At 61.6% G+C, this 22,736-nt stretch overlaps 1 protein-coding gene across 6 annotated transcripts in view; it reads left to right on the forward strand.

Annotated features, from left to right (window-relative positions):
• The window catches only part of NBEAL2 (neurobeachin like 2), a 29,757-nt gene that overhangs the window by 612 nt on the left and 6,409 nt on the right, over window positions 1–22,736 (forward strand). For 3 of the 6 annotated variants that reach the window (XM_045492681.1, XM_045492684.1, XM_045492687.1), the window contains exons 2-35: window positions 7,727–7,815; window positions 7,898–8,026; window positions 8,130–8,211; window positions 8,302–8,426; window positions 8,636–8,718; window positions 10,344–10,429; window positions 10,526–10,808; window positions 10,970–11,076; window positions 11,600–11,680; window positions 13,086–13,169; window positions 13,598–13,696; window positions 14,126–14,727; window positions 14,806–14,938; window positions 15,030–15,149; window positions 15,365–15,686; window positions 15,902–15,984; window positions 16,091–16,183; window positions 16,395–16,569; window positions 16,691–16,824; window positions 17,186–17,345; window positions 17,549–17,651; window positions 17,817–17,970; window positions 18,082–18,240; window positions 18,378–18,537; window positions 18,724–18,809; window positions 18,985–19,497; window positions 20,151–20,329; window positions 20,425–20,584; window positions 20,817–20,954; window positions 21,046–21,411; window positions 21,502–21,651; window positions 21,789–21,946; window positions 22,075–22,199; window positions 22,289–22,424. In XM_045492681.1, the coding sequence (XP_045348637.1) occupies window positions 7,727–7,815; window positions 7,898–8,026; window positions 8,130–8,211; window positions 8,302–8,426; window positions 8,636–8,718; window positions 10,344–10,429; window positions 10,526–10,808; window positions 10,970–11,076; window positions 11,600–11,680; window positions 13,086–13,169; window positions 13,598–13,696; window positions 14,126–14,727; window positions 14,806–14,938; window positions 15,030–15,149; window positions 15,365–15,686; window positions 15,902–15,984; window positions 16,091–16,183; window positions 16,395–16,569; window positions 16,691–16,824; window positions 17,186–17,345; window positions 17,549–17,651; window positions 17,817–17,970; window positions 18,082–18,240; window positions 18,378–18,537; window positions 18,724–18,809; window positions 18,985–19,497; window positions 20,151–20,329; window positions 20,425–20,584; window positions 20,817–20,954; window positions 21,046–21,411; window positions 21,502–21,651; window positions 21,789–21,946; window positions 22,075–22,199; window positions 22,289–22,424 (5,657 nt within the window). Of the gene's footprint in view, window positions 1–7,025; window positions 7,121–7,726; window positions 7,816–7,897; window positions 8,027–8,129; window positions 8,212–8,301; window positions 8,427–8,635; window positions 8,719–10,343; window positions 10,430–10,525; window positions 10,809–10,969; window positions 11,077–11,599; window positions 11,681–13,085; window positions 13,170–13,597; window positions 13,697–14,125; window positions 14,728–14,805; window positions 14,939–15,029; window positions 15,150–15,364; window positions 15,687–15,901; window positions 15,985–16,090; window positions 16,184–16,394; window positions 16,570–16,690; window positions 16,825–17,185; window positions 17,346–17,548; window positions 17,652–17,816; window positions 17,971–18,081; window positions 18,241–18,377; window positions 18,538–18,723; window positions 18,810–18,984; window positions 19,498–20,150; window positions 20,330–20,424; window positions 20,585–20,816; window positions 20,955–21,045; window positions 21,412–21,501; window positions 21,652–21,788; window positions 21,947–22,074; window positions 22,200–22,288; window positions 22,425–22,736 lie in introns of those variants that run through there. The other 3 variants (XM_045492682.1, XM_045492686.1, XM_045492685.1) reach the window with 3 other exon arrangements.

A 22,736-nucleotide genomic window follows, 5' to 3' on the forward strand; every position in this document is an offset into this window, starting at 1 on the left:
GGTTGGGAGAGGCAGGAAGCCTTAGTTTGCATTTGGGCTTGCCCCTCCTGTGGGCGAGGCCCCATTGGGTGGTCGTGGTCAATGGGTCGGAGTGGACTCTGGGTGCCAGCAGGCGAGGTGGAAAGGTAGGGTCCTGCTTTGATCTGATTTGAGTCAACTCAGACTGCTCCCCACCAGGGCACCAGCAGTGATGAGCTCCTCCCTGACCCTGACTGAGGAGGCCCCTACCTCCTGGGGGGTCCAGCCAGAAGGAAAGATTTGCCTTGGATGCAGAAGGAGGGGGTAGGGGAGGTGAGCTAGGAGGGATGTTTGAAAGGGATGGAGGGAGGCCCTCCCCTCCTGAGTTCCCTGTCCTGTCTCAGAGACTACCTCAAGTGGCCTCTGAAGGTGAAGGGAGTGACTCTGACCCAGGTGTCCTGTCAGAGCTGAAAATCTGGTGTCCCCCAAACTCTGTGTCTCACACACATAGGCTCCCACTTTCCTTCTGCTTTCACAGCAGGGAGGGATTCCAGGGTAATGCCCCCCTCCTCTTCACCTAGTATCAGCCTCCCTCCCTACACCTGCCTGGCATCATGCTGCTGGCTCAGGTGTGCCCTGGGCACAATGGGCTATTGTGTGCCCCTGATCTCGTCACTAGGGGGAAGTTCATGACCAGATCAGCTGGCCCTCTGTGAAGAGGCTGGCTGACTGTCTCCTAGGACTGCAGGCTGGATCTGGGGGGCCCTAGGGACCTAGAATACAGGCCATAAGTGCCACAGTTTATTGAGTCCCCTTAGGTGGTGAGAGGTCCAGGCCCCTGGCAGGAGGCAGCGTGTGTGACCCAGGGCAAGCTCTTTACACCTCTGAGTCTCTATCTGTAAATTTGGCACACCCTTGATCTCAGGGTAGCTTAGACTCTGCAGAGAAGTAGCCAGTATGGCTTGTCTGAACCAGAGAAAGTTCCTGCTTCCTTGGGTTCCCTTATGCAGGCCTCTCTGTTGACATCTCCAAGGGTTGGTCTTTGGGAAGGGAAAAGATTCAGAAGGAAATCTGCCCCTGGCCCCCATGCGTCTGATTGCCCGTGTGGCTGTGGGCAGGTTCTTGGTCCTCAGTTTCTTCCCCTGTGGTCACCAGACGAAGGTGGGGCGGGGGGAGGGGGCACTTGAACCAGATAATGAGTCTGAGGGACATTAATGGTGGGTCTTCAGGTTGCCTTGGTACTGTCTCCCAGGACTGTACCTCCAGCATATCGTGGTTGCCTACCCTTCTAGTTGAGTTCTGCAAATGGTCAGCCCCCCTATTCCCTCGGCGGGGGGGGGGGGGGGGGGGGGGGAGGGGGGGGGGCGGTTAGCACTCATCTGTGCTGAGTCCCCTCTCCCTTCCAGCTCCTCACTTCATCAGGGCAGGTCTGGGGCACAGGCTGGCTGGTTGTAGCCCCAGAAGCCTGGGCAGTCAGGGGGTGGCCTAGGGCCGAGCAAACAAATCCAGGATGTGAGTATGAACCGGAAGCTTCGGCCAACCTCCCAGTGCTGCCTTCCTGCCCACATGGTCCTGCTCCTGCTCTCGGAACAGGTCCCCACCCCTCCATGCTGGGCTCCCAGGGAGTGGTGGCTGTGCTACTTTGAGCCCTGCTAGGGACCTATTGTGTGTGTGTGTGTGTGTGTGTGTGTGTGTGTGTGTGTGTATGTGTGTGCTTGGGGGAGGGGTAAGATAAGGTAAGACTGATAGAGGGTGTTGTGTTAAGAGACCCCTCAGTTGGCCAGCCACCCAGTCAGAAGGTTCTCCCATGCCCCTCCCCTCAGCAGAGAGCTGACATCAGCTGGCAAACCTGTTTTCCCAGTTGTGGGTCTAGGCCCGCCCAGGGGAGCACCCCCCCTTTCTGCCCTTCCTTTCTCCTCACAGACCCCAGGTTCAGACCCGCCCACCCCCCTCCCTCTAGGGGCCACAAGTGGGGAAGGAGCACTGCTGAGGGAGGAGTAGCCCTTGGACATCACTCAATCTGAGCCCCTCGGGGCCCTGGTAGGGGAACCAAGGCAGGGTCATACCAAGGTCATCGGACACATTTGGGGCAGAGTCCGGCAGAGTTCTGACCCAGTCTCTGTCCTGGGAAAGGTCTAGTTCTGTGGGCAGGAAGCCTTAGGTGGGTCTGCACCCTGGGACAGCACAAGCTGTTTCCTCTGCATGGAGTCTTCTCCTTCCCGTTTGGGGGAGCCTTTGTCTCCTGTCCCGCTGACTGGGCTGGACCTCAGATCAGGCAGGTCCCCATTTTCACCCTCACTGTGCTTGCTACTTGGCAGTTTCCCCCCACCTCACGTTTCGCAGAGGCTCCGCAGGTGTTAGCTGAGTGGCTGGATGCAGGAGACAGGCCCCACAGCAGTGACCTGTCATGCCCTCGGAGGCTTGGTTTGGGCCTTGTGGGCAGAGGGGATGGGAACTCCAGGAGCCAGCACAAGGCAGTGGGAAGCACGAGAGGCCAGTTGTCAGGAGTGAGGGGGTGCCTAGGCAATAGGTGGGGGCTTCCCCAGGGAGGCCTAGCAAGGGGGTGAGGACAGGAGGACTGGGAACAGCACCCAGCAGGCTGGCAGTTGGGCAGCATGTAAAAGTTATGCAAAATAACACGCACACGAGCAGCCCCTCTTTGGGCGGAGCAGTAGTGTTGCTCAACGGCCCCCCAGTGAAAGGGAGTGCTGGGGGGCATGGCATCTGGGGGCGCTCAGGGCCACCAGGGTCAGGACAGGTCAGACATTCAGGTTACAGGTGGGGAGCCCAGGCTGAACTCTCCAGTTACGCCTTTGAGGACTTGGGGTTCCAGGGAGGTCAGGTTGGAGCTGGAGGTGAGGTTGCTCTGTTCACCCCTCACTGGTCCTTAACCTGACTGCTGACCTCCACTGCTTCATGGAAACCTGGTCAGGCCTTCTGCTTCCTCTGGGACTTTAGCTGGATCATATGCCTCCCTGTGCCTCAGTTTACCCTCTTCAAATGGGGAAAAGCGAGGCAGAATAGCCTCCTTAGTGCTTATACCTCAGAGGAGCAACCAGGGTTTCCTCTTCCCTGCCTTTATTCCTAAGGCAGCTGACGGGGCAGGACTGAGGTGATGGGGAGAGTAGCACAGAGCCCAGGCGTGGGGGGAGGGGCTGGTAATCCCTGGAGTTGTCATGGCAACTGGGGAGCTGATGCGGAAGTGTGGGGTCCCCATGGAAACAAGGTCGGTTACTATGGGGACCCTGGAAGGAAATTCTCGGTTTCCATAGTGATAGGACAAGGGGAAGGTTAAGCCCTAGGGGGCATTATGGAGACCAAAAGGTCCACCCCTTTCAAGACCCCATCCTCAGGTAAGGGGGAGAGCCTGGTCCAGCCACCCGGGGAACTTGTAGCACTGTGCCTCAGTTGCCATTGCCTCTGGCAAAGTCCCCATCTTCCTGCTTCATTCTTTGACCTGAGGTCCTCCAAGTCTGACATCCGGGCCCCATGGTGTAGCCAGAAGCCACCTTCGGCTTGACGTTGCCGTCACCCTCCTGATGCTGAGCAGGAAGACCCCCAGGCCTGAAAGAGTTTATCCTGACCAGACCCCACCCCACCTTGTCCCATTTCTGCTTGCCTGTCCCTGGAAATGGGGTGCTCACTACCCCCCAGGCAATTCTGACCAGGAGCGGTCACCCACTGTGGAGCTACAATCCTCTCTCCTTACCCTGTTCCTGGCTCTAACCTGGGGGCCACCAACAGACTCCCATTCTACCCACCTGGGACAGCCACCCGTGAGACCTTGGCTCTGCTAGTGAGCCAAGGTCCGCCACTCGTTGGTCACTCACCGAGGTGTGTGGGGAGAACGTTAGTGCTGCTCTAGCGTGCCAAGGGCTTGGGAAGGCAGAGCCCCTGGATTTGGGGATGGAGCTCCCCGCTCGCCTTACCTGGTGCTGGTGGGTGTGGCTAGCGAGCCTTTTGGGGCAGCTGAAGCGGAAACAGATTAATGTTGAGTAACAGCCTACTAAATGTGAGAACCGGGGCTGGACTCCAGAACCCGTGCCCTCAGCCCCTGACTGGCAGCCCCAGCCCCTGAATCACCAGACAGGGCTGGGTCTTGAAAAAGATGCTGGCTCTGGGGAGCATTCAGGCAGAGGAAGCATGGAGGGCAAAGCTGTTACAGACCCGTGGGCGTGGGGACAGAGAGTCATGCCTTGGGGCTGGGCCATCCAGGGGGTACGGGGTGCTGTGACATGGGAGGAGGCCATGGACTTGCCTAAACCTCGTGCTGGGTGGGTGACTGGCTGATCAGACAGTGGCGGCCACTCATGCGTACCTGAGCCAGACGCTGGTTAAGGAATTTTTGCGTATTGCGCCACTGTAAACTCCAAGAGAGGTGGTGATGGGGAGAGGGGTTTGAAGCCAGGTCTGGGCCCTGAGGTGACACCCAGGGCAAGCCAGGGCCGGTGTTGGGCTTGGGGCAGGGCAAGCAGGTCAAAGGGCAGCGCGGTGTCAAGCAGCTTGGTCGTCCCTGTCCCCTGGCAGATAACCCCACCCACCCATCCACGCCAAAGCTGCCTGCCCTCAGCCCTCCTGGGTTACCTCAGAGTTCTGGGGAAGTGGTAGTTCAGTGCCCACCCAGGGACTGTTTGGGCCCAAATAGCCCTTGGGGTCTCCCCACCCCTAGTACTGAGTGTCCTCAGGGCTGGCCGGGCATAGACTGGGGCTCCTGCAGACGTGGTCGTGAGTCCCCCTCATCTGTCCCGGGTCCACTGACCTCCCCCTCCTCGCAGCTTGCTCGCCTGCAGCAGAGCCTCATTACCACTTACACATGAGCCCCAGGGCCTGAAGGAGGAGTGTGGGTGCTCGTGGGAGAGGTGGGGTTGGGCCCTGGCCCCTTCAAGTTAGGGACTGGACTGGCCCTGCCCAGCATTCCTGCTCTGAGCTGGAAAGGGAGGGAGGAGCCAGTGGAGGCAGAGTGTGGGAAGCCCAGGCACCACAGCCACCTCTTCCAGCTCTTGGAGCCCTTGGCATTCAACACTGCCACCGTGACTGTGAGCCCCGACCCCTGCAGGGACCCCTGTGCCCCCGAGCACCGCAGCCTCATATATGGGGCTCAGGTCAGAGGTGAGAGAGGCAGATACCCCTATCCTCCCTAGTCCTGTGCTTTAGAGAGACCCCTTATGCTCCTTCCAGAGCCATGAAGGCTACCTTGATTGCCTCAGCCCTGAACCCAGCCCAGCCTGGACCTGCTGGACAGGCCCAAGGGTGTGGTTCTAGGGATGGAAAGCAGGAGTGTGCTGAGTTTGAGGGGCCCACCCAGGTTCTGGGAGGGTCAGTCCAGGTGATGGCCACGAAGAGGGTGGCAGGTTTCTGCTTAAGTACCAAAAGCCCAGGTCACAGATGGCAGCGGGGCATGGGGTGGATAGAGGCCTGGACTGGAGGATGTGGTGCAGAGCAGACGGAGAGCCTGGAGAAGCAGGTGCGATTGGACTGGGGGTCTGGAATGCCAGGCTCAGTTGAGCCCTTATCCTTAGGTTGGGTGGGCGGGGTGGAGGTGGGGTGGGGTGGGGGAGGGGTGGTGGACGCGGTCAAACTTGGGTTTTCAGGGGCTCAGCAGAGCTACAGTGGGCAAAAGGGACTCACATTTTAGGTGAGAGATGTCTGTGGCTTACCTGGGGGTGGTTTGGGGGGTAGAAGAGGAGAGGATGGTGTTGGGCCAGTTTTGAAGGTAGACCGGGATCTGTGGGGTCGCTGAGGCAGGAGCCACATGGTCAGCTTGGATGGGCTGGCCAGCAACCATGAGTGGCCCCGGCCTAAAACAAAGATCTGGCTTTCAACACCCTCAGAAGAGCAGCTGAAGCGGTTCTAGTGGATGAGACATCCTCTCTGGAGCCCCTTTTTTCCCCCAACGCAATGGGAAATGTTCAGAAGAAGTGGTCAAAGAGCCTGGCCTGCTGTGGTGTCTCAGGGTTGGGCATTTTGGTGTCATTGCTGATTGGTGGAGAGAAGGGGTGTGGACAGAGGTAGGGGAGCAGGAAGGCTGCCAGTGGCAGCGGGTGGAGAGGTCACCGAAGGTAACTGACAGAGAAAAAGTCACGGTGGTGTGGGCCTGCACCTTGGTAGCCCCAGCCCCTCTCACAGTTGCCCAGGCCTCGGGTCTGTGACAAATGCACAAGTAAGGTGCCCAGCCACAGGGTGAGGGTTTGCTCTGCCTAGGTTTTTTGTGCTCCTGGCCCATTCTGCTGAGGTCTAGCCCTTTCCCTGGGGTCCATTCAGTCCCTACCCTGTGGTCTGGGGTCTGCAGGCAGCAGAAATGAGCCATCCACCCGAGGTAGTTCCAGAAGTCCTTGGGTTGAGGTCCATGGCACCGGGGACGCAGCACCTATGATGTGTCCCTTGCCCCTTCAGCCTTCTCCAGTCCAGTCCCTGCCCTACCTCTCTGCCCGTGGGAAAGAAAGCTGCCTTCTGGGCTCAGCTGGTTTGGGGGTGGAGCTGCAGATGCCGGAGGGAGGACTGGGTAGGAGGAGGAGCTCCAGGCCACCACCCACTCTGTGGCCTGGGAGGGGCATAGCGGTTAGAGCCAACTGGGGCTAGGCTAGGACCTACTCAACTGTGTCCCTGGGGTAGAGACCAGTAGGGCCAGGTGGGAAGTCCAGGACACAGGGAAGGAGGACAGGGCAAAGGTATGACTGAGTCCTCCATAATCCACATTGCTCCCTGGGCCTGAAGTGTTGGATCCAGGTGAGGAAGCTCTGAGTGCCTTGAATGAAGGGCCCCTATAGCATCAGGGATCAGAACCTGTCCCTAGATAGGCCTGCCCTGACTCCCCAAGTCCAGACCTCATGCCAGTAAAACGAGTCCCTGGTCTCCAAGCCCCTCCCAGAGCAGGGTGACCACGCCCCTCTGCACTCCAGGCCCCGCCCCCATTGCTGGGCCAGGTCCCTCGCAGCTTCTCTTGCAGGGCCCTGGGTGCCCCGGGGAGGGGCCCCCCCACATCCCTGCGGTCTGCCGGGAGGAAGCGGCCCCCCTCCCCCACCGTGACTCTGCGCTTCCTGCCCCTGCCGGGGCGGGAGGGGACATTTCCCGTTCACACCAAAGTTTCCCTGGCGGCGCCCAGACTCGGGCTTAGCCGCTGCCCCTCTTGCCCATGGAGCCAGCTTTGGGGCCTGGGGTCCAGGTAACCAGCCAGGGAGGGCGTTAGGTTCCCAGGGCGAGGTAGGGCATTCTGCTTGTACTTGCGGGGAGTGTGTGTGTGCATGGGTCTGCCTGACCCATGGTGTACATGTAGCACCAGAGCCATAGTCAGGGAAGGTCTCCTGGAGGTAGTGGCGGCTGCTGAGCTGAGAGAAGGTGGAAGGCAGAGGCCAGCCCAAGGCTTTGGATCAGGGGTGGCTGGAGGGTGGAAGGCCTTCAGCCCCAGCACCAGTGTGGGCCATGGCCACATCCCAGGACTGTGCACACTTAAGCCCCACCCTCCCCTGCCTATGTCAGGCTTGCCTGAGTCCCCAGGATTTAGGGAGGTGGGAGCAGAGACTGGGGAAAGCAGACAGGGAGCCCGTGAGAGCTGTCAGTATGTGGGGTAGTCCTCTGATGCTGACCTTCCAACTTCCCATCCTCCTCCCCTCCCCGTCCCTCACTGTCTCCACCTGCACTGCCCTGCCTCCGACCCCTGTCTACCCCACGTCTACCTCCATTCGTTGCTGTCTACACCCCCTTGTCCTTCCCATGTGCACTGAACCCTCTCTGTCTCCCACCGCTCTTCCCCCCACTCCTTGGCCTGCAGAAGGACCTGGGCTACCTGCAGCAGTGGCTGAAGGCCTTCGTGGGTGCCTTCGAGAAAAGCATCTCACTGTTCTCTCTGGAGCCGCGCAGGTGAGGCTGAATCTCCACGGAGGGCAGGGGCGGGGCAGGGAGACGGAGGGGCCTGGTGCCCTAGTGACCCCCCTCCCCGCAGGCCAGAGGAGGCAGGCGCAGAGGTGCCGCTGTTGCCGCTGGACGCGCTGCACGTGCTGGCCGAGCAGCTAGACAAGGGGGACCTGGAGCAGGCCCTGCTGCTGCTCAAGCTTTTCATCATTCTCTGCAGGTGAGTCCGTGTTGTTCTCAGCACGGGGAGGTGGGGGGAAGCTTGGAACTGTGGGCCGAGGTGGGGCTGGCCTGTGCCTGTGACCTCTGTGACCTCTCTCTAGGAACCTGGAGAACGTAGAGGCGGGCTGGGGCCAGGTGCTGGTGCCCCGGGTGCTGGCATTGCTGACCTGGTTGACGGCAGAGGTGAGGTGGGCTCTACCCTGGGTGGGGAGGTGGTGGTAGGCGGTAGCCAGGGCCCAGCTAACCCCCTCCACCCTGTCCCCATACCTACAGCTGAAAGGAGCCCATGCATCGCAGGAGGGCCGTGGGCCGCAGCTGGAGAACGTGGCCCTGCATGCCCTTCTCCTCTGCGAGGGCCTCTTTGACCCTTACCAGACCTGGCGGCGCCAGCATAGTGGGTGAGAGCCAGCCCACCGCAGAGGGGGCTCTACCCTCCAGCCACCCCTGATCCCCAGAGAAGGCTGGGGAGAGAATGGGGGGAACCGCTTTGGCCAAGGTGTGGAGGTGGGAGGGGGCACGGGTGTAGGCTGGTGAAGGAGGATGGCCAAAGAGGGGTGGGGTGCCTGGCCTCACCCGGGCCCCTGCCCATCCCCACCCCCACCCCCAGGGAAGTCATCACTTCCAAGGAGAAGAGCAAATACAAGTTCCCTCCAGCTGCTTTGCCCAGTGAATTCAGCGCCTTCTTCAGAGGTCAGGCCCCGCCCCTCCCCCCCCCCCCCCCCCCGCAAGGCCCCACCTGGCCCCGCCCCCAAACCTGAGCCCCTTCCTGCTGTCCTGCAGTTCTCCATCCCAGAGGCAGGATGGGTTGTGCTTAGTGGTGGCTGCAAACAGGGCTGGGAGCACCACGGGAAACTGAGGGGGGCCCCTGGCGCGGGGAGGGGCAAGGAGGACTTGGGGGGCAGAGAGGAGAGAAAGGGCATGTCAGAACAAAATGAGTAATTTCTTTTCTGGGATGGAGTGAAGGCCTCCCATAAGGTGGGGGAGATAAGTTTCCCTTCCCCCTTCCCCCCCACCTCTTGGGTCCCCGCAGCCACTTGGACCCCACTCTGATCTGGACCGTCTGAAAACTCCCTGGTCCAATCCCTTTGTCCCTGCAGCCTCCACCCCTCTTCTAGGTAACGTCTACACTAAGTGTCTCTACTTCCTGCTCCCTCGGTCCTGGGGTCAGTTCCTCCAGGACCTGTGCCCCCTGGGAGCCCTCTTCTCTTAGGTCCCCTCTTTTCCTCTCATTGGAATGAGAGTGGCCAGGACCTTAGATGGGACAGGGCAAGGTGTGCGTGGACAGGGGCAGGCCAGGCTTGGTAAAGTGGTGGCCTATGGGGACAGAAAGTGTCTAAGTGTCTCTGGGATGTCCCGTGGAGCTGCAGGCCTGGCATCTGGAGCAGGGGCAACAGCCCCAAGAGAGGAGATGCCCCTGGGGAACTCCCTGCCTCCATTTTCCCACAACCTGAATGCACTTCCCAGCACAGACTGGATTTTGTTCCCGTTGCCCTAAACCCCTCACTGGTGGCCTGGCACCTCGGGATCAGATCCTGCTCCTCCCACAGCCTCCCTTTCCAGCCCCACTTGCCCTCTGCACCCGGTCTGCTAGTCCTGGAATGCGACTAGTTACCACGTCTTTTCCTACTGTTTCCTTTCCCTGCCCAGGCCACCTGCACTCTCAAATGCCCTGTGTCCAGGGAGCTGTCCCACCCCATCCCACGTAAATCTAGTGAGCCCTGCCCTTGCCCCACCCCCACCCCCCCCCCCCGCCATACACACCACTCATGTGACCCAGGGCTGGTCCTTTCTGCTCTCTGGGTTTCATTCTGTGGCCTGGCATCCTGTCCAGCTTTGCTGGAGCAGGGCCAGGTGGGCCTCCCACATATGAAGCTGTGAAAGCCCCTAGAAGTCCCCAGCAGGCGCATGGGTGGGGGTGGGGGGGCATCTGTATGGTAGATACAGCAAAGTCCCCAGAGCCGGTCACAGGAAGCTCCAACCGTCACAGGGTAGAGGGACCAGATTTGTATCTGAGAAACTAAACCCTGGGTTGCCATGGGGAAGTGGGGTGGGGTGTGTGTGTTTACCCTGGGGTCCCCACATTGGGGATTAAGGATCTGGGGAACTGGCCAGCCTCTCCGGGCAGGACCACATCCCTTCAAGCTCCCCAAAGAAGGGCTGTGTTTTCCCTAGACACCCTGGCACAGAGCCATGGCATCTTAGACCCCCCAAGTACAGAGCCAGGTCTTTTCTCTCAGCCCCAGCCCCCTACCCCCACCCCAGGGCACCTGCAAGCTTGGTGACATTGTCCTGTCCTGCCCACTCACCCTATCCAGAGAGCCTGCAGGATGCAGATGGCTTGACTCCCGTGCTGCTTTTGCGTCTCGTCCACCTCTTTGGTGCTGTCCTTGCAGGAGGGAAGGTAAGCCAGGAAGAGCCTGTGGACCAGAGGGTGGCCATCTCAGGGTCTCTGCTGGTTGAGCGCCTTGACCATTGCCATCTCTGCCCACACCTGCAGGAGAACGGGCAGATGGCTGTGAGCGCCGGCTCTGTGCAGGGCCTGTTGGGTGTGGTACGGGGCTGGGACCATGGGCCAGCCCAGGACCCCCGCCTAGTGCCCCTGGCACTGGAGGCACTAGTGGGTGCAGTACATGTCCTGCATGCCAGCCGCACACCCCCTCGTGGGCCAGAGCTCCGAACCCTGCTTGAGGGCTACTTCCGCATCCTTAATGCCGACTGGCCGGCGGGCCCAAGCCCAGGCCCTGAAGAGGCCCTCGTCACCCTACGGGTCAGCATGCTCGGTGGGTATGGACTCCCAGGCTCTTGGGGAGGTGGCTCTAGCAGGGAAAGGTCTAAGTGATGATGGAAGGCAGGACTGGGAAGCATGGGAAGAAGGTTTAAGGCCGAGCGGAGGTGTTGCTGACAAGGGATTGAGCGGGGCTGACCCTAGACCCCTCCACAGATGCCATCCCCATGATGCTGGCATGTGAGGACCGGCCGGTGCTGCAGGCCACCTTCCTCAGCAACAATTGCTTTGAGCACCTTACTCGCCTCATCCAGAATAGCAAGGTGGGCTGGGCCCGGCTGGGGGGAGGGCCTGGAACCCAGAGGCTGCTGAGCCACTTCTGGGGACTGAGCTGCTGCTGAGCAAACCTGGCCTGGACTTGGCTGGGGGGGGGGGGGGGAGGGTTGTGGCTGGTGGGATGGCCTAAGGCTCAGGATGGCTCTGCATGCCATAGGAGGGGGATGTCCTGGAAGGACCGGAGCTTCCCTGGCCCCTGGTCCCTCTTTCCCCAGCCCCAAGTCCGAGGGCAGGAAGAGGGCTCAGCTGTTTTAGATACAGTACCTTCTCCTGCCCACTTATCTGCCCCACCCTCCCCGACTCTGTTCTGAGCAGGGCATGGGCAGCTCAGATTCCCCCATTCTTCTTAGTGCCTGGTGGGGCACTTGGCCTGGGGCACACAGAGCCTTCCCTTGGGGTGGAGCTCTAGCAGCCGCCCCAGGTCCTGCTGTAACCCCACCCCTCCCCCCATCTTCCTCCTCTTCTCCCTCCTCTGCCTCCTATATCTTGTGCCTTCCCCCTTCCCCACAGCTGTACCTGCAGGCCCGGGCGCCCCCTGAGGGGGACAGTGACCTGGCTACCCGGTTACTGACCGAGCCCGATGTCCAGAAGGTACCACCTTGGGGCTGACCAGCTCAGGCACTCACCTCCCTGGGTCCCCACCCGCTGTGGCTCCCTCTCTAAGCCTTTCCTGCCTATGCAGGGGGAATGAGCAGACATGTGTAAGGTCTGGTGTGGCCTAGCGACAGGGCTGCGTCCCCCATGCTATCTCGCCCACCTTCCCTATCCTTATCCTAGGGAATGGGCAGGAGTGTTCTGTGCCCTGCCTAGTATTTGTATTGGGAGCTAGAGTTTGGCTTTGCCAGGCTGGAAGGAACCTTCGAAACTCAACCACCTACCCCCATTCCCAGAAGCGGAGACTGAGGCCCAGATACTACTGGATTTGGCTGTAGTCACTCACAGAAAAGGAGGTCCCCCACATGGGGCCATTTCTTTCCATGGGTCCTTGTCCCTGCCTTAAGCAGGTTACTGGGAGTCCCTTGTCCCCTTATGATGTGCTGCCTGCCTCACCTTGCATGAGGGCTGTAGGAGGCTGCAAGCTGTCAGTTAGGGGCTCTGTGTGGAGAGCCCTCTCTCTGGTGGTTTAACACCTGGGCCCCAACTTCTAGAGTCTCCCAGCTTTGTCTTTACGAGGCAGCCCCCTGTGGCCATTACACTTGCCTATTTTCTGAGAGCCTGCATATCTATTCATCTACTAAGCAGGCAAGGCAGGTGAGACCCCCGGTTTTCACAGATGAGAAAAAAAATTGAGGCCCAGAGAGGGGAAAAAGGTCGTGTGAAGTCACTTGGGGAGTCAAGCCCCATGGAGCCCAAATACAGCCTGGCCCCTGTTGACAAATTCTCCAAGCCCTGCTGACCCCTCAGTCCTCAGGGGTGGGGCAGGGCGAGTGAGCAGCGCATGCTTCTAGCTGTCAGGTTCAGCCAGGGTGAGCCTCAGTGTCTCCACCTGGATCTAGGGGCAAGGGGCAGGGTAGGACTCAAAGGTCTCGAAGGTTCTTCCGGTTCTTACATCCTGTGATTGATGGTCCCTAAATTCCCCAACCCCCTGTCAATCATCATGGGTGATGGGGCACTTGCCTGCCTGCACATGTGTGTTTAGCTTGGGTAGGGATGGGTGGGAGCCCGTAAGCCTACCAGACACTGGGGGATAAAGAGTTATGGCGAGAGGGTCCCCTGTTGATGTGTCCCAGTGAGGCACTTCCCGGTCTTGGTTTCTTCCTGGCTTCTTTGTCAAAGTGGGCCTTGCCGAGCTCCTCAGAGGGGGCCCTGGGGTAGGGTAAGGGTCATAACAGTTCAAGCAAGGAGGAGGAGGCCTGGTACCTCTACTCCCAAAGCCTCCAGCCAGCTCAGCTATGTGCCTTGGGGCACCTGCTCCTGGCCCTACACCAGGAGCAGGGGGCTGCCAGCTGTGACCCCCTGGCCCCCGGTTCTTCTGACTGACCTTCCCCACCCCAAGGTACTGGACCAGGACACAGATGCCATCGCGGTGCACGTAGTCAGAGTACTTACCTGTATCATGAGCGGCTCCCCCTCAGCCAAGGTGAGGACACGGCGTTCTGGCTGTGGTAGGGGTGGGGGATGGCAGTTAAGCTGACCGCGTGCGCCCAGAACTAGTCTGGTTGGTGGCTGTTAGAGCAAGGGAGCTGGGGAGGTGACCGTCTTGCCCTCTGGGGTGCAGCTCAGCCCACTGGGCAGACATGGTCATCGGTCAGTGCTGGCAGCTGGATATCCTGGGTCAGGGAAGCACTAGGGAGGATACTTGTGGGATAACCACCATCTAAAGCCTTCTGAGGGGGACCCTTGCCCCCACATCCACCCACAGCCCCTTGCCCTTGCTAGCACTGCGACCCAGAGGCAGAGCCAGTGGGGGAGCCCTGGAAGATGACGCTTCCTCCAGGGTTTCCGAGGGGTGTGTTTGCCCCGGGGCCCACACACATGCTCACTTTTTCCCCACACAACCCTGCACAGGAGGTGTTTAAAGAGCGCATTGGCTACCCTCACCTGCACGAGGTTTTGCAGAGCCAAGGTCCCCCCACCCATCGGCTGCTGCAGGAGCTACTCAACATGGTGAGGGCAAGGGCATTTTGGCGTCAGGGTCCCAGAAGCAGTCAGGACTGAGGGTTTCCCTGGAAGGGGAACTCTCCACCTTGGGGACTGTGTTGGCTGTGGGCAGTACATAGTGTGACCTGTGGCCTGAGCACATGTGTCAGTTGCACTGGGGTGAAGATTCTGGTACGTGTGAGCAAGCCCCAAGATCATCCTGGGAACATGCCATTGGGGCGGGCCAACCCAGACCAAAAGCCAAGGCTCGGGAATTAATGGTGCTCGTCCTGAACTTCCCTGAACCTGAGATCCACCCCGTGAGCAAGATGGGGTAGCACGTGTTGCTTTCCCATGCCGAAGGCAAATCCACTGAGGCCGGGGAGCCCCACTGTTGGCAGGGTGGCCCGTCCCATGCCAGTTGCCCAGGAACTATGCCGTTCTCTCTCCCCATAGGCTGTGGAGGGGGACCACAGCGTATGTCCACCACCACCGATCCTGAACGAGCAGCCCGTGCTGATGCTGATGCAGTGGCTGCCGGCCCTGCCCACGGCGGAGCTGCGGCTCTTCCTCGCACAACGCCTTTGGTGGCTCTGCGACAGCTGCCCCGCCAGCCGCTCCACATGTGTGCAGGCGGGTCTGGTGGGCTACCTGCTGGAGACGCTCAGCACGGGGGTCGCCCTGGGGGTCCGCTGCCAGGAGCAGCTGTTGGCGCTGCTGCAGGCATTGGGCCGTGTGTCTCTGCGGCCCTTGGAGCTTCGTTGCCTGCTGCGCCCCCCGCCAGGGCTGGACTCGGGGCCGGGCGGAGCGGAGGCTGGGAATGCCCGACACGCCGGTGCCATCATTCGTGCATTGTCGGGCATGGCCCGGCACCGGGGCCCTGCACGAGCCCTGCACTACTTTGACCTCACGCCCAGCATGGCCGGTATTATGGTACCCCCCGTGCAGCGATGGCCAGGACCCGGCTTCACCTTCCACGCCTGGCTCTGTCTGCACCCCACGGCTGCAGCACCTGCCCCGGCCCCCTCACGGCCACTCCAGCGGAAGCAGCTGTACAGGTGGGTAACTTCCAGGGAGTGGGGCGCAGGGCCAGGGTAAGGAGAGCAGCAGGCATAACTGGCTTGGCCTCCCCCCAGCTTCTTCACCAGCAGCGGCTCAGGGTTTGAGGCCTTCTTCACGGCAGCTGGGACACTGGTGGTGGCCGTGTGCACCCGGAAGGAGTACTTGACCATGAGCTTGCCTGAAGTGTCCTTTGCCGACTCTGCCTGGGTGAGCCTCTACCCACGTGTGGTCCAGGGGGCGTGGGTGGGGGAGGCCCCCAGTGCCAGCCCACGGCTTGACGTTGTGGCTTCTGTTCTAGCACTGCGTGGCCATTGTCCATATGCCTGGGCGCCGGCCCTTCAGCCAGAACCTGGTCCATGTCTACAAAGATGGCCATCTGGTCAAGACAGCACCCCTCCGCTGCCCCTCTCTCAGTGAGGTGTGCCAAGCAGGGTTTGGGGAAGCCTTGGGTAGCGGGAGCATCTTGGATAGGGTGAAGCCTGCAGTCCCTGTGTCCCCCACCCCCACCCCACATAGACCTCAGACTTCAGCCTCTGGGGTCTGCAGCCTTGGGGGTCACTGTGAGGAACCGGATGCAGGTGGAGCCCTAGGCTCTGCTGTGACCTGACCACTCCCCCAACCCTGGCCCCGCAGCCTTTCTCCTCCTGCTGTATCGGCTCCGCTGGGCACCGCACAACGACCACCACCACGGGGCTGCCTCCGCCACCAGTCCCCGCTGCCCTGGCTCACACTCACCCCTCCCTGTCCCGCTCCCAGTCGGTCCCGGCTACCGCAGGGCTTGGCTGGGGGTCGGGGCTGGTGGCCCCCCTGCAGGAGGGCAGCATCAGCTCCACCCTTGCAGGCACACAGGACACTCGGTGGGGCAGCCCCACGTCTCTGGAGGGTGAGCTGGGAGCCGTGGTCATCTTCCACGAAGCCCTGCAGGCAGCGGCCCTGCGGGCCCTGAGCACCTTGGGTATGCATCACCTGCCACACACCGGCCCAGCACTACCCCAGACGGGGCTGGTTGGGGCTCATGAAGTGCCCTGGCCAGAAACTAGGGGTCCAGGAGGGGAGGGAGAAGGTGTCCCTAGGCATATATGTCCTCTGATCGGACAGAGAAGAGGCGGGCTCTGGATGGGGTTTGGCCAGAGGCCCAGCCAGGCCTGAAACCCCCTGCCCACCCCCCAGGGCCCAATGAGATGGCACCCTTCAAGCCCGAGGGGGAACTACACGAGCTCAGCACCAAGCTGCTCCTCCATTACTCACCTCAGGTACTGGGTGGGAGGCAACTGGCTCGCCCCTGCCGCCGTCCCCCCGTGGCTCCCACACTCTGTGTGCCACCTCCTCTCTCAACTGACCCTTGCTGCCTGCCCGCAGGCCTGTAAGAACAACATCTGCCTGGACCTATCTCCTGGCCACAGGCTGGATGGCCGCCTGACAGGCCACAGGGTGGAGACCTGGGACGTGAAGGTGTGTGTGCCCATGCGGGCAGTGTGTGCAGGGAGTGTAAACACAGGCACGTGTGTGTGTGCATGCAGGGTGGGCTGGGAGGTCTCTGGGAGACAAGCTCTAGAGAACAAAACTCCCCTGGACCCAGGTTCCCAGACTGGAAGGTCTGCTGGGGTGGAACGGGGCAGGAAGCGACAGGCAGCTGCCCTCACACGGCCAGCCCTTCCCCTAGGACGTGGTGACTTGCGTGGGAGGCATGGCTGCCCTGCTGCCCCTGCTGGAGCGAGTGGCCTCACAGCCCCAAGAGGCCGAGGCGGGTCCAGCTGAGACACATGACCTCGTGGGGCCCGAACTGACCTCTGGCCACAACACCCAGGGCCTGCTTCTCCCGCTGGGCAAGTCCTCCGGTAAGCGGCCCTGGTGCCTAGGTTGGGGTGGCGAGGAAATCTTGCCATGACAAGGAGGCCAGAGTGCTTGACCGCTGGCAGGCCCTTGACACACATCTGTCCCCTTCCTGGTGGCGGGTAGAAGAGCGCATGGAGAGGAATGCAGTGGCCGCCTTTCTGCTGATGCTGCGGAACTTCCTGCAGGGCCACACGGTGAACCAGGAGAGCCTGGTGCAGTGCCAGGGGCCTGCCATCATCGGGGCCCTGCTGCGCAAGGTGGGGCAGGCGGGGAGGGGGCTGCCCTGTCTGACCAAGTGGACTGGGTAGGGGGACTAGGAAGGGGAAGCTGAGTCTGTTGAGGAGAGCCTCCTGGGAGAGGTGGTGGCGTCTGAGTGGGGCCTTGCCAGGCGTGGCAGGATTTGGCTGATGGTCTGGTGGAAGCATCAGCACCTGCTGGGGCTGGAGACCTGCATAGCAGGCTGGGGGCCTTGTGCCTCAGGCAGCGGGGAGCCAGCAAAAGGTTCCGAGTAGGCAGGATGCTCGTGTCCATCCGCCGGTGCAGGGCAGGGTGGGTATCGGGAGGCTCAGTAGCACGCAGCCAGGGCCTGCCACCTCACCCTGGCTCCTTCCACCCCAGGTCCCCAGCTGGGCCATGGACATGAATGTGCTCATGTCTGCCCAGCTGCTGATGGAGCAGGTGGCAGCGGAGGGCAGTGGGCCCCTACTGTACTTGCTTTACCAGCATTTGCTCTTCAATTTCCACCTGTGGAGCCCCAGTGACTTTGCCGTGCGCCTGGGTAGGTGTGGGGCCTTGGATGAGGGACGCCACCGGGCAGGGTGGGGGTAGAGGTTCTGAGAAGTTCTAGCCCTGCTTCGGGTGACTTGAGGGGACCTGTCTTCCCCCGGGGCATGTGAGGGGAACATGGCCCTGTCCTGGAGGGATAGCTGAAGGGGCTCAGCTCAGCCTGGTGGCCTGAGGCCTCTGGTGATGCCCGCTCAGGCCACATCCAGTACATGTCTAGCATCGTCCGGGAGCACAGACAGAAGCTGCGGAAGAAGTATGGGGTTCAGTTCATCCTGGATGCGCTGCGCACCCATTACAGGTGAGGCTGCGGGGCTGACACAGCTGCCTCTGGCCTTGCGGACGGGGTCGACCCTCCCCCCCACCCCCCTCCAGCTCACCTGCCCACTGCCCTCCCTGTTCTCTCCCCTCCGCTGCCCTGCCTTCTCCTGGCCCTGGGTGGCTGCGCTTGCCGGGACCGGCCCAGCCCACAGCGGGAGCACCCCCTAGCGGCTGACGACGTGCGCACAGTGCAGACCTCACTCCTCGGCCTGGTGCGGGAGTTCCTGGTCCGGAGCTCCGCCACTGATCACTTGCAGGTCACGCTGAGCTTTCTGGCGGCTACAGGCGATGATGGCCAGGTAGGCTGGAGGCTGCTGAGGGTGAGACTTAGGTGCGGGGTGGAGTGTGGACCGTGTTGTGGGGAGCGGCCGGCCCAGAATGAGGCTTTGTGTCACTTGCTGTGTCCCCAGGTGGCAGGTGCTCTGGACCTGCTGCTGGCACTGCTGCAGGGCTCACCAGCACAGGAGGCTCTGGCTGTCTTCCTGTTGGAGCAGGGGAACCTTGAGGTTTTGCTGGCATTGCTGGTGCAGCCAAGGTCACTGCCCCTGCTGCCCGACCGAGTCTGCAAGGTACACCCAGCCCACCCCCGTAGCATCCATTTGACATGGCCCCTGCTTGAGGGCCAGGGAGGTGTGACTTCCCCTCCTCCAGTAACTCCTTCCCCAGTGATAACAAACCCCCTGTGATGCTTAACCCCCCGCCCCAGATCCTGCGCAGATTGCAGCAGAACGAGCGCTTACCTGAACGGAGTCGCCAGCGGCTCCGGCTGCGAGAATACGGTCTCCAGGGTCTCATCGCCTGCCTGCCGGAGGGGGCTGCTTCGCCCCAGCTCTGCCAGGGCCTCTACAAGCTATTCCTGGGGGCAGGTATATATCTCAGTTGGGGTCAAGAGGCAGGCCAGGCGGAAGGGGGTGATGGATTCAGGAAACAGGGCAGGTGGACATAGGAAAGGTGTTGGTACAGGGGTCAAGGCTGAGCCAGCAGGGCTGGGGTCAATCCCTCAGAGCCTTCCTGGGGTCAGTCCCTCAGAGTCTCTCTGGCCATCTTCCCAGATTGCCTGAACCTCTCAGATCTGTTGGCTGTGGTGCAGCTGTCCCTCCAGGCTGACCTCGGCGTCCGCCTGGACGTTTGTCGCCAGGTGAGTATGGGAAGTGAAAGCTTGCGGAAGAGGGGGCTTCTACCCTGGGGGCTTTGGTTTACCTTCCTGTGAGGAGCGCTCTCTGGAGGCCTCCCCCCTGCGAAGGCCTTAGGATGGGAGTCTGGGGGGCAGACTGCTGGATGAGTCTCTCACTTGTTGTGCCCTGGCCCGGCAGCTTTTCCACCTCATCCACGGACAGCCAGACGTAGTGCAGCTGCTGGCCCGGCAGGCTGGCTGGCAGGACGTGCTGACCCGGCTGTACGTCCTGGAGGCTGCCACAGCTGGCAGTCCCCTGCCCTTTCCCCCAGAGACACCCACATCCCCAGAGCCAGCCTTATGCAAGCCACCCACCGAATCACCTGAGTCTTCGGATGTCTTCCTGCCCTCGGAAACCCCCAGCCCCGACCCTGACAGCTTTTACCACGCTCTCTCTCCATTTTGTACACCCTTTGACCTGGGCCTGGAACGGGCCAGCGTGGGTTCGTGCAACAATGCGGGCAGTGGCAGTGGCAGTGGGACTCTTACTCCGGCCAGCCAGCCTGGCACACCTTCCCCACTGGATGGGCCCCGGCCCTTCCCTGTGGCCCATGGCCGCCATAGCTCTAGTCTCTCCAACGTGCTGGAGGACGGCAGCCTCCCGGAGCCCGCCATCAGTGGGGATGATACCTCAAATACCAGCAACCCACAGGTGAGGCGGGTCCACTCTCTGCCACTGCGGCACTCTAAGGGACACCTCTGGGACATAGGGCAGGCAGTATAGACTTTCCAGAGGTGGGGTCTTGTCTGACATCAGGGCTATAGGTGCTGGTCAGCCCTGGTGCTGCGGCCTCATTGCTGTCATCTGCAGTTGTGTTCCCGGGGTAGGGGGTCCTAGAACGGGACAGACGATGCTGAGCCAGAGTGGAGGCGCCAGCCAGGCTTTGGAAAGTCCTCAAGAGAGCCTGTAGGGCAGATACTTTACAGGGCCTGTGGGCATTATAGTTCTAAGGAATCTGCCTTGTGTTTCCAGGTTTGGGCATGGGTCTCTGCTTATTCTATGGCATTCCTCCAGAGAATTCCAGTATGGTTCTTGGGCCTGAGATTGCTCTGGGGCAATTTGTGAGCCAGCTCATCTGTTCTTAGGAGTCCTTGAAACCCCAGGATTCTGTCTAGAATATTCAGGTAGTGGCTAAGGCCCTGCGCCATTCTTCCAGGCCCCAGGGTGTCTGCTGGCTGAATGCTCTGCCTCCAGCTGTCCCTACTAGTGGTTGGCAAGGCAAGGTGTGCTCAGCAGGGATAGTGTAGGAGCCAGTGCCTCCCTCCCACCCCCGCCCACACCCCCACACCCTTTTGTGCCCACAGCAAACCCCTGAGGAGGAGTTGTGCAACCTGCTCACCAACGTGCTGTTCTCGGTGGCGTGGCGGGGCGTGGAAGGCAGCGATGAGGCCGCTTGGCGGGAGCGTGGCCAGGTCTTCTCGGTGCTCACCCAGCTGGGCGCCTCAGCCACGCTGGTGCGCCCGCCAGACTGCATTAAGCGCAGGTGAGGAGACAGCTTGGCAGGGCGAGGGGCCTCTGGGACGCCTGAGGGGAAGGAAGACAGCCAGGCGGACACCTGAGTCCCTTGCCCACCCCCAGCCTCCTGGAGATGATGCTGGAGTCAGCCCTGACCGACATCAAAGAGGCCCCTGCTGGGGTCCTGGCCAGCCTCACCCAGCAGGCGCTTTGGCTGCTGCGCCTGCTGCAGGACTTCCTGTGCGCCGAAGGTCACGGTAATCAGGAGCTGTGGAGTGAGAAGGTGCGACAGCTCAGGGGCCTGTGAGGGCCACATGAGTCCGCGTGTTCACAGGAGCCTGCAGGCATCCGGCGTGGGAGGTGGGCGAGTGCACATGTGCACTCACGGGTGCGTCAGAATGGTGTCTGTGTGTGCAAACCCTACCTGGCCCCCAGACTTAAACCCTACCTTGCTCCCTCCCGGTGGGCTTCTGGCCTCCTCTGGTGGCGGCTGCCTGGAATGTGTTGGGCTGTAGCTCTTTGAAGGCGTGTGCAACCTGCTGGATCGCATGGGAGCCTGGCCACACCTGGCCAATGGCACAGCAGATCTGCGAGAGATGGCACAGATTGGCCTGCGCCTGGTGCTTGGCTACATCCTGCTGGAGGACCCGCAGGTGAGCACGGGGTGGGTTGGGGTCTGGCAGCGGCAGGCGTAGGGAACCCGGGGTGTGCCTGGACGCCACCCACACCTGCTGCCGCCCACAGCTGCACGCCCAGGCCTATGTGAAGCTGCACTCGCTCCTGCAGACAGCGGTGCCCATGCGGCGCGAGGAGGCCTGCTACGTGCTCTCCAAGCTGGAGTCGGCGCTGGCGCGGGCGCTCAACACCCCCACCTCAGAAACGCCCACCGAGGAAAGGGAGCCCTCAGCTGCAGCTGCAGCTGCCGCAGCCACGGAACGCTGCTCGTGGCTGGTGCCACTGGTGCGCACGCTGCTGGACCGTGCCTACGGGCCGCTGGGGCTCCAGTGGGGGCTGCCTTCCCTGCCGCCCACCAACGGCAGCCCCACCTTCTTCGAGGACTTTCAGGCCTTTTGTGCCACACCTGAATGGCGCCACTTCATCGACAAGCAGGTATTTGGAGGTGGGGGCCAGGGAAGAGAAACGGGGGGGGCTGGGAACCCACATAGAGCACTGGTGTCCTCTCCCTGCCCAATCCTTCAGGTGCAGCCCACCATGTCGCAGTTCGAAATGGACACCTACGCGAAGAGCCACGACCTCATGTCGGGCTTCTGGAATGCCTGCTACGACACGCTCATGAGTAGTGGACAGCGGCGCCAGAGGGAGCGGGCACATAGTCGTCGGGCTTTCCAGGTGTGCAGCCCGGGGCGGGGGTGGGGAGCCGCTCCACTCCCGTGTCCAGAGGATAGCTGGTGGGATAGCGTTAAGAAACCCGACGGGACAGGAAGCCGCCGGCGGGACTGACCCATTCCTCCACCCCCACTCCCCAGGAGCTGGTGCTGGAACCAGCACAGAGACGGGCACGCCTGGAAGGGCTGCGTTACGCGGCGGCACTGAAGCAGCAGGCAGCGCAGCACTCCACGGCTCTGCTCCACTGGGGGGCGCTGTGGCGTCAGCTCTCCAGCCCCTGTGGGGCCTGGGCCCTTAGGTGGGCGGGGCGGGGCTCTGGGAGGGACCTGGACAGCGAGACTGCGTTTGGGGTGAGGCCTGGGAGGCATAGGGACTTCTACAGACTTCTGTGCCCACCCATGACCACCATTCGGGACGTATCTGCAGGGACCCACCGCTTCCCCGCTGGAAGTTGTCCAGTGCCGAGACATACTCGCGCATGCGTCTGAAGCTAGTGCCCAACCATCACTTCAACCCTCATTTGGAAGCTAGCGCCCTGCGGGACAACCTGGGTGAGAGAGGGTGTCCTGAGCTGGATCTGCCCAACCTCAAAAGCCCTGCCCCGCCCAGCTCTTGCTGAGCACCCTTGGGCCTGTTGCAGGTGAGGCCCCCCTGACACCTACCGAGGAGGCCTCGCTACCTCTAGCGGTCACCAAGGAGGCCAAAGTCAGCACGCTGCCAGAGGAGCTTCCGGAAGACCAGCTCGGCGAAGATGAGCTGGCCGCGCTGGAGACCGCGTGAGTGGGGCTTGGAGAGAGCTGACCAGGAGTGGGGGCAGGGGTCTGTGCCAGGGCTAAACACCCCGAACGGGCTGTCCAAAATCAGGTGGGGGGTTGGGGAGAGCTGTCTAGCAGAATCGAGAGTGACTCTTTCGTAACTAGACACCCCCAGGCAGGACTGAGACACACAAACCAGACCAGCATGGGGGCCCCCAGAACAGGGGGAGCCAGGGGTGGGAGTTGGTGTCATGGCCAGACATTTAGGGGCTCTGGTTTGGGGTGGGGACTGGGGTCAGTGGGCACTGGACCCCGGACAGTTCCTCCCTCTCC

This window comes from Leopardus geoffroyi, chromosome A2 (genome assembly GCF_018350155.1).
Source record: "Leopardus geoffroyi isolate Oge1 chromosome A2, O.geoffroyi_Oge1_pat1.0, whole genome shotgun sequence".
In the NCBI taxonomy this organism is placed as follows: Eukaryota; Metazoa; Chordata; class Mammalia; order Carnivora; family Felidae; genus Leopardus; species Leopardus geoffroyi.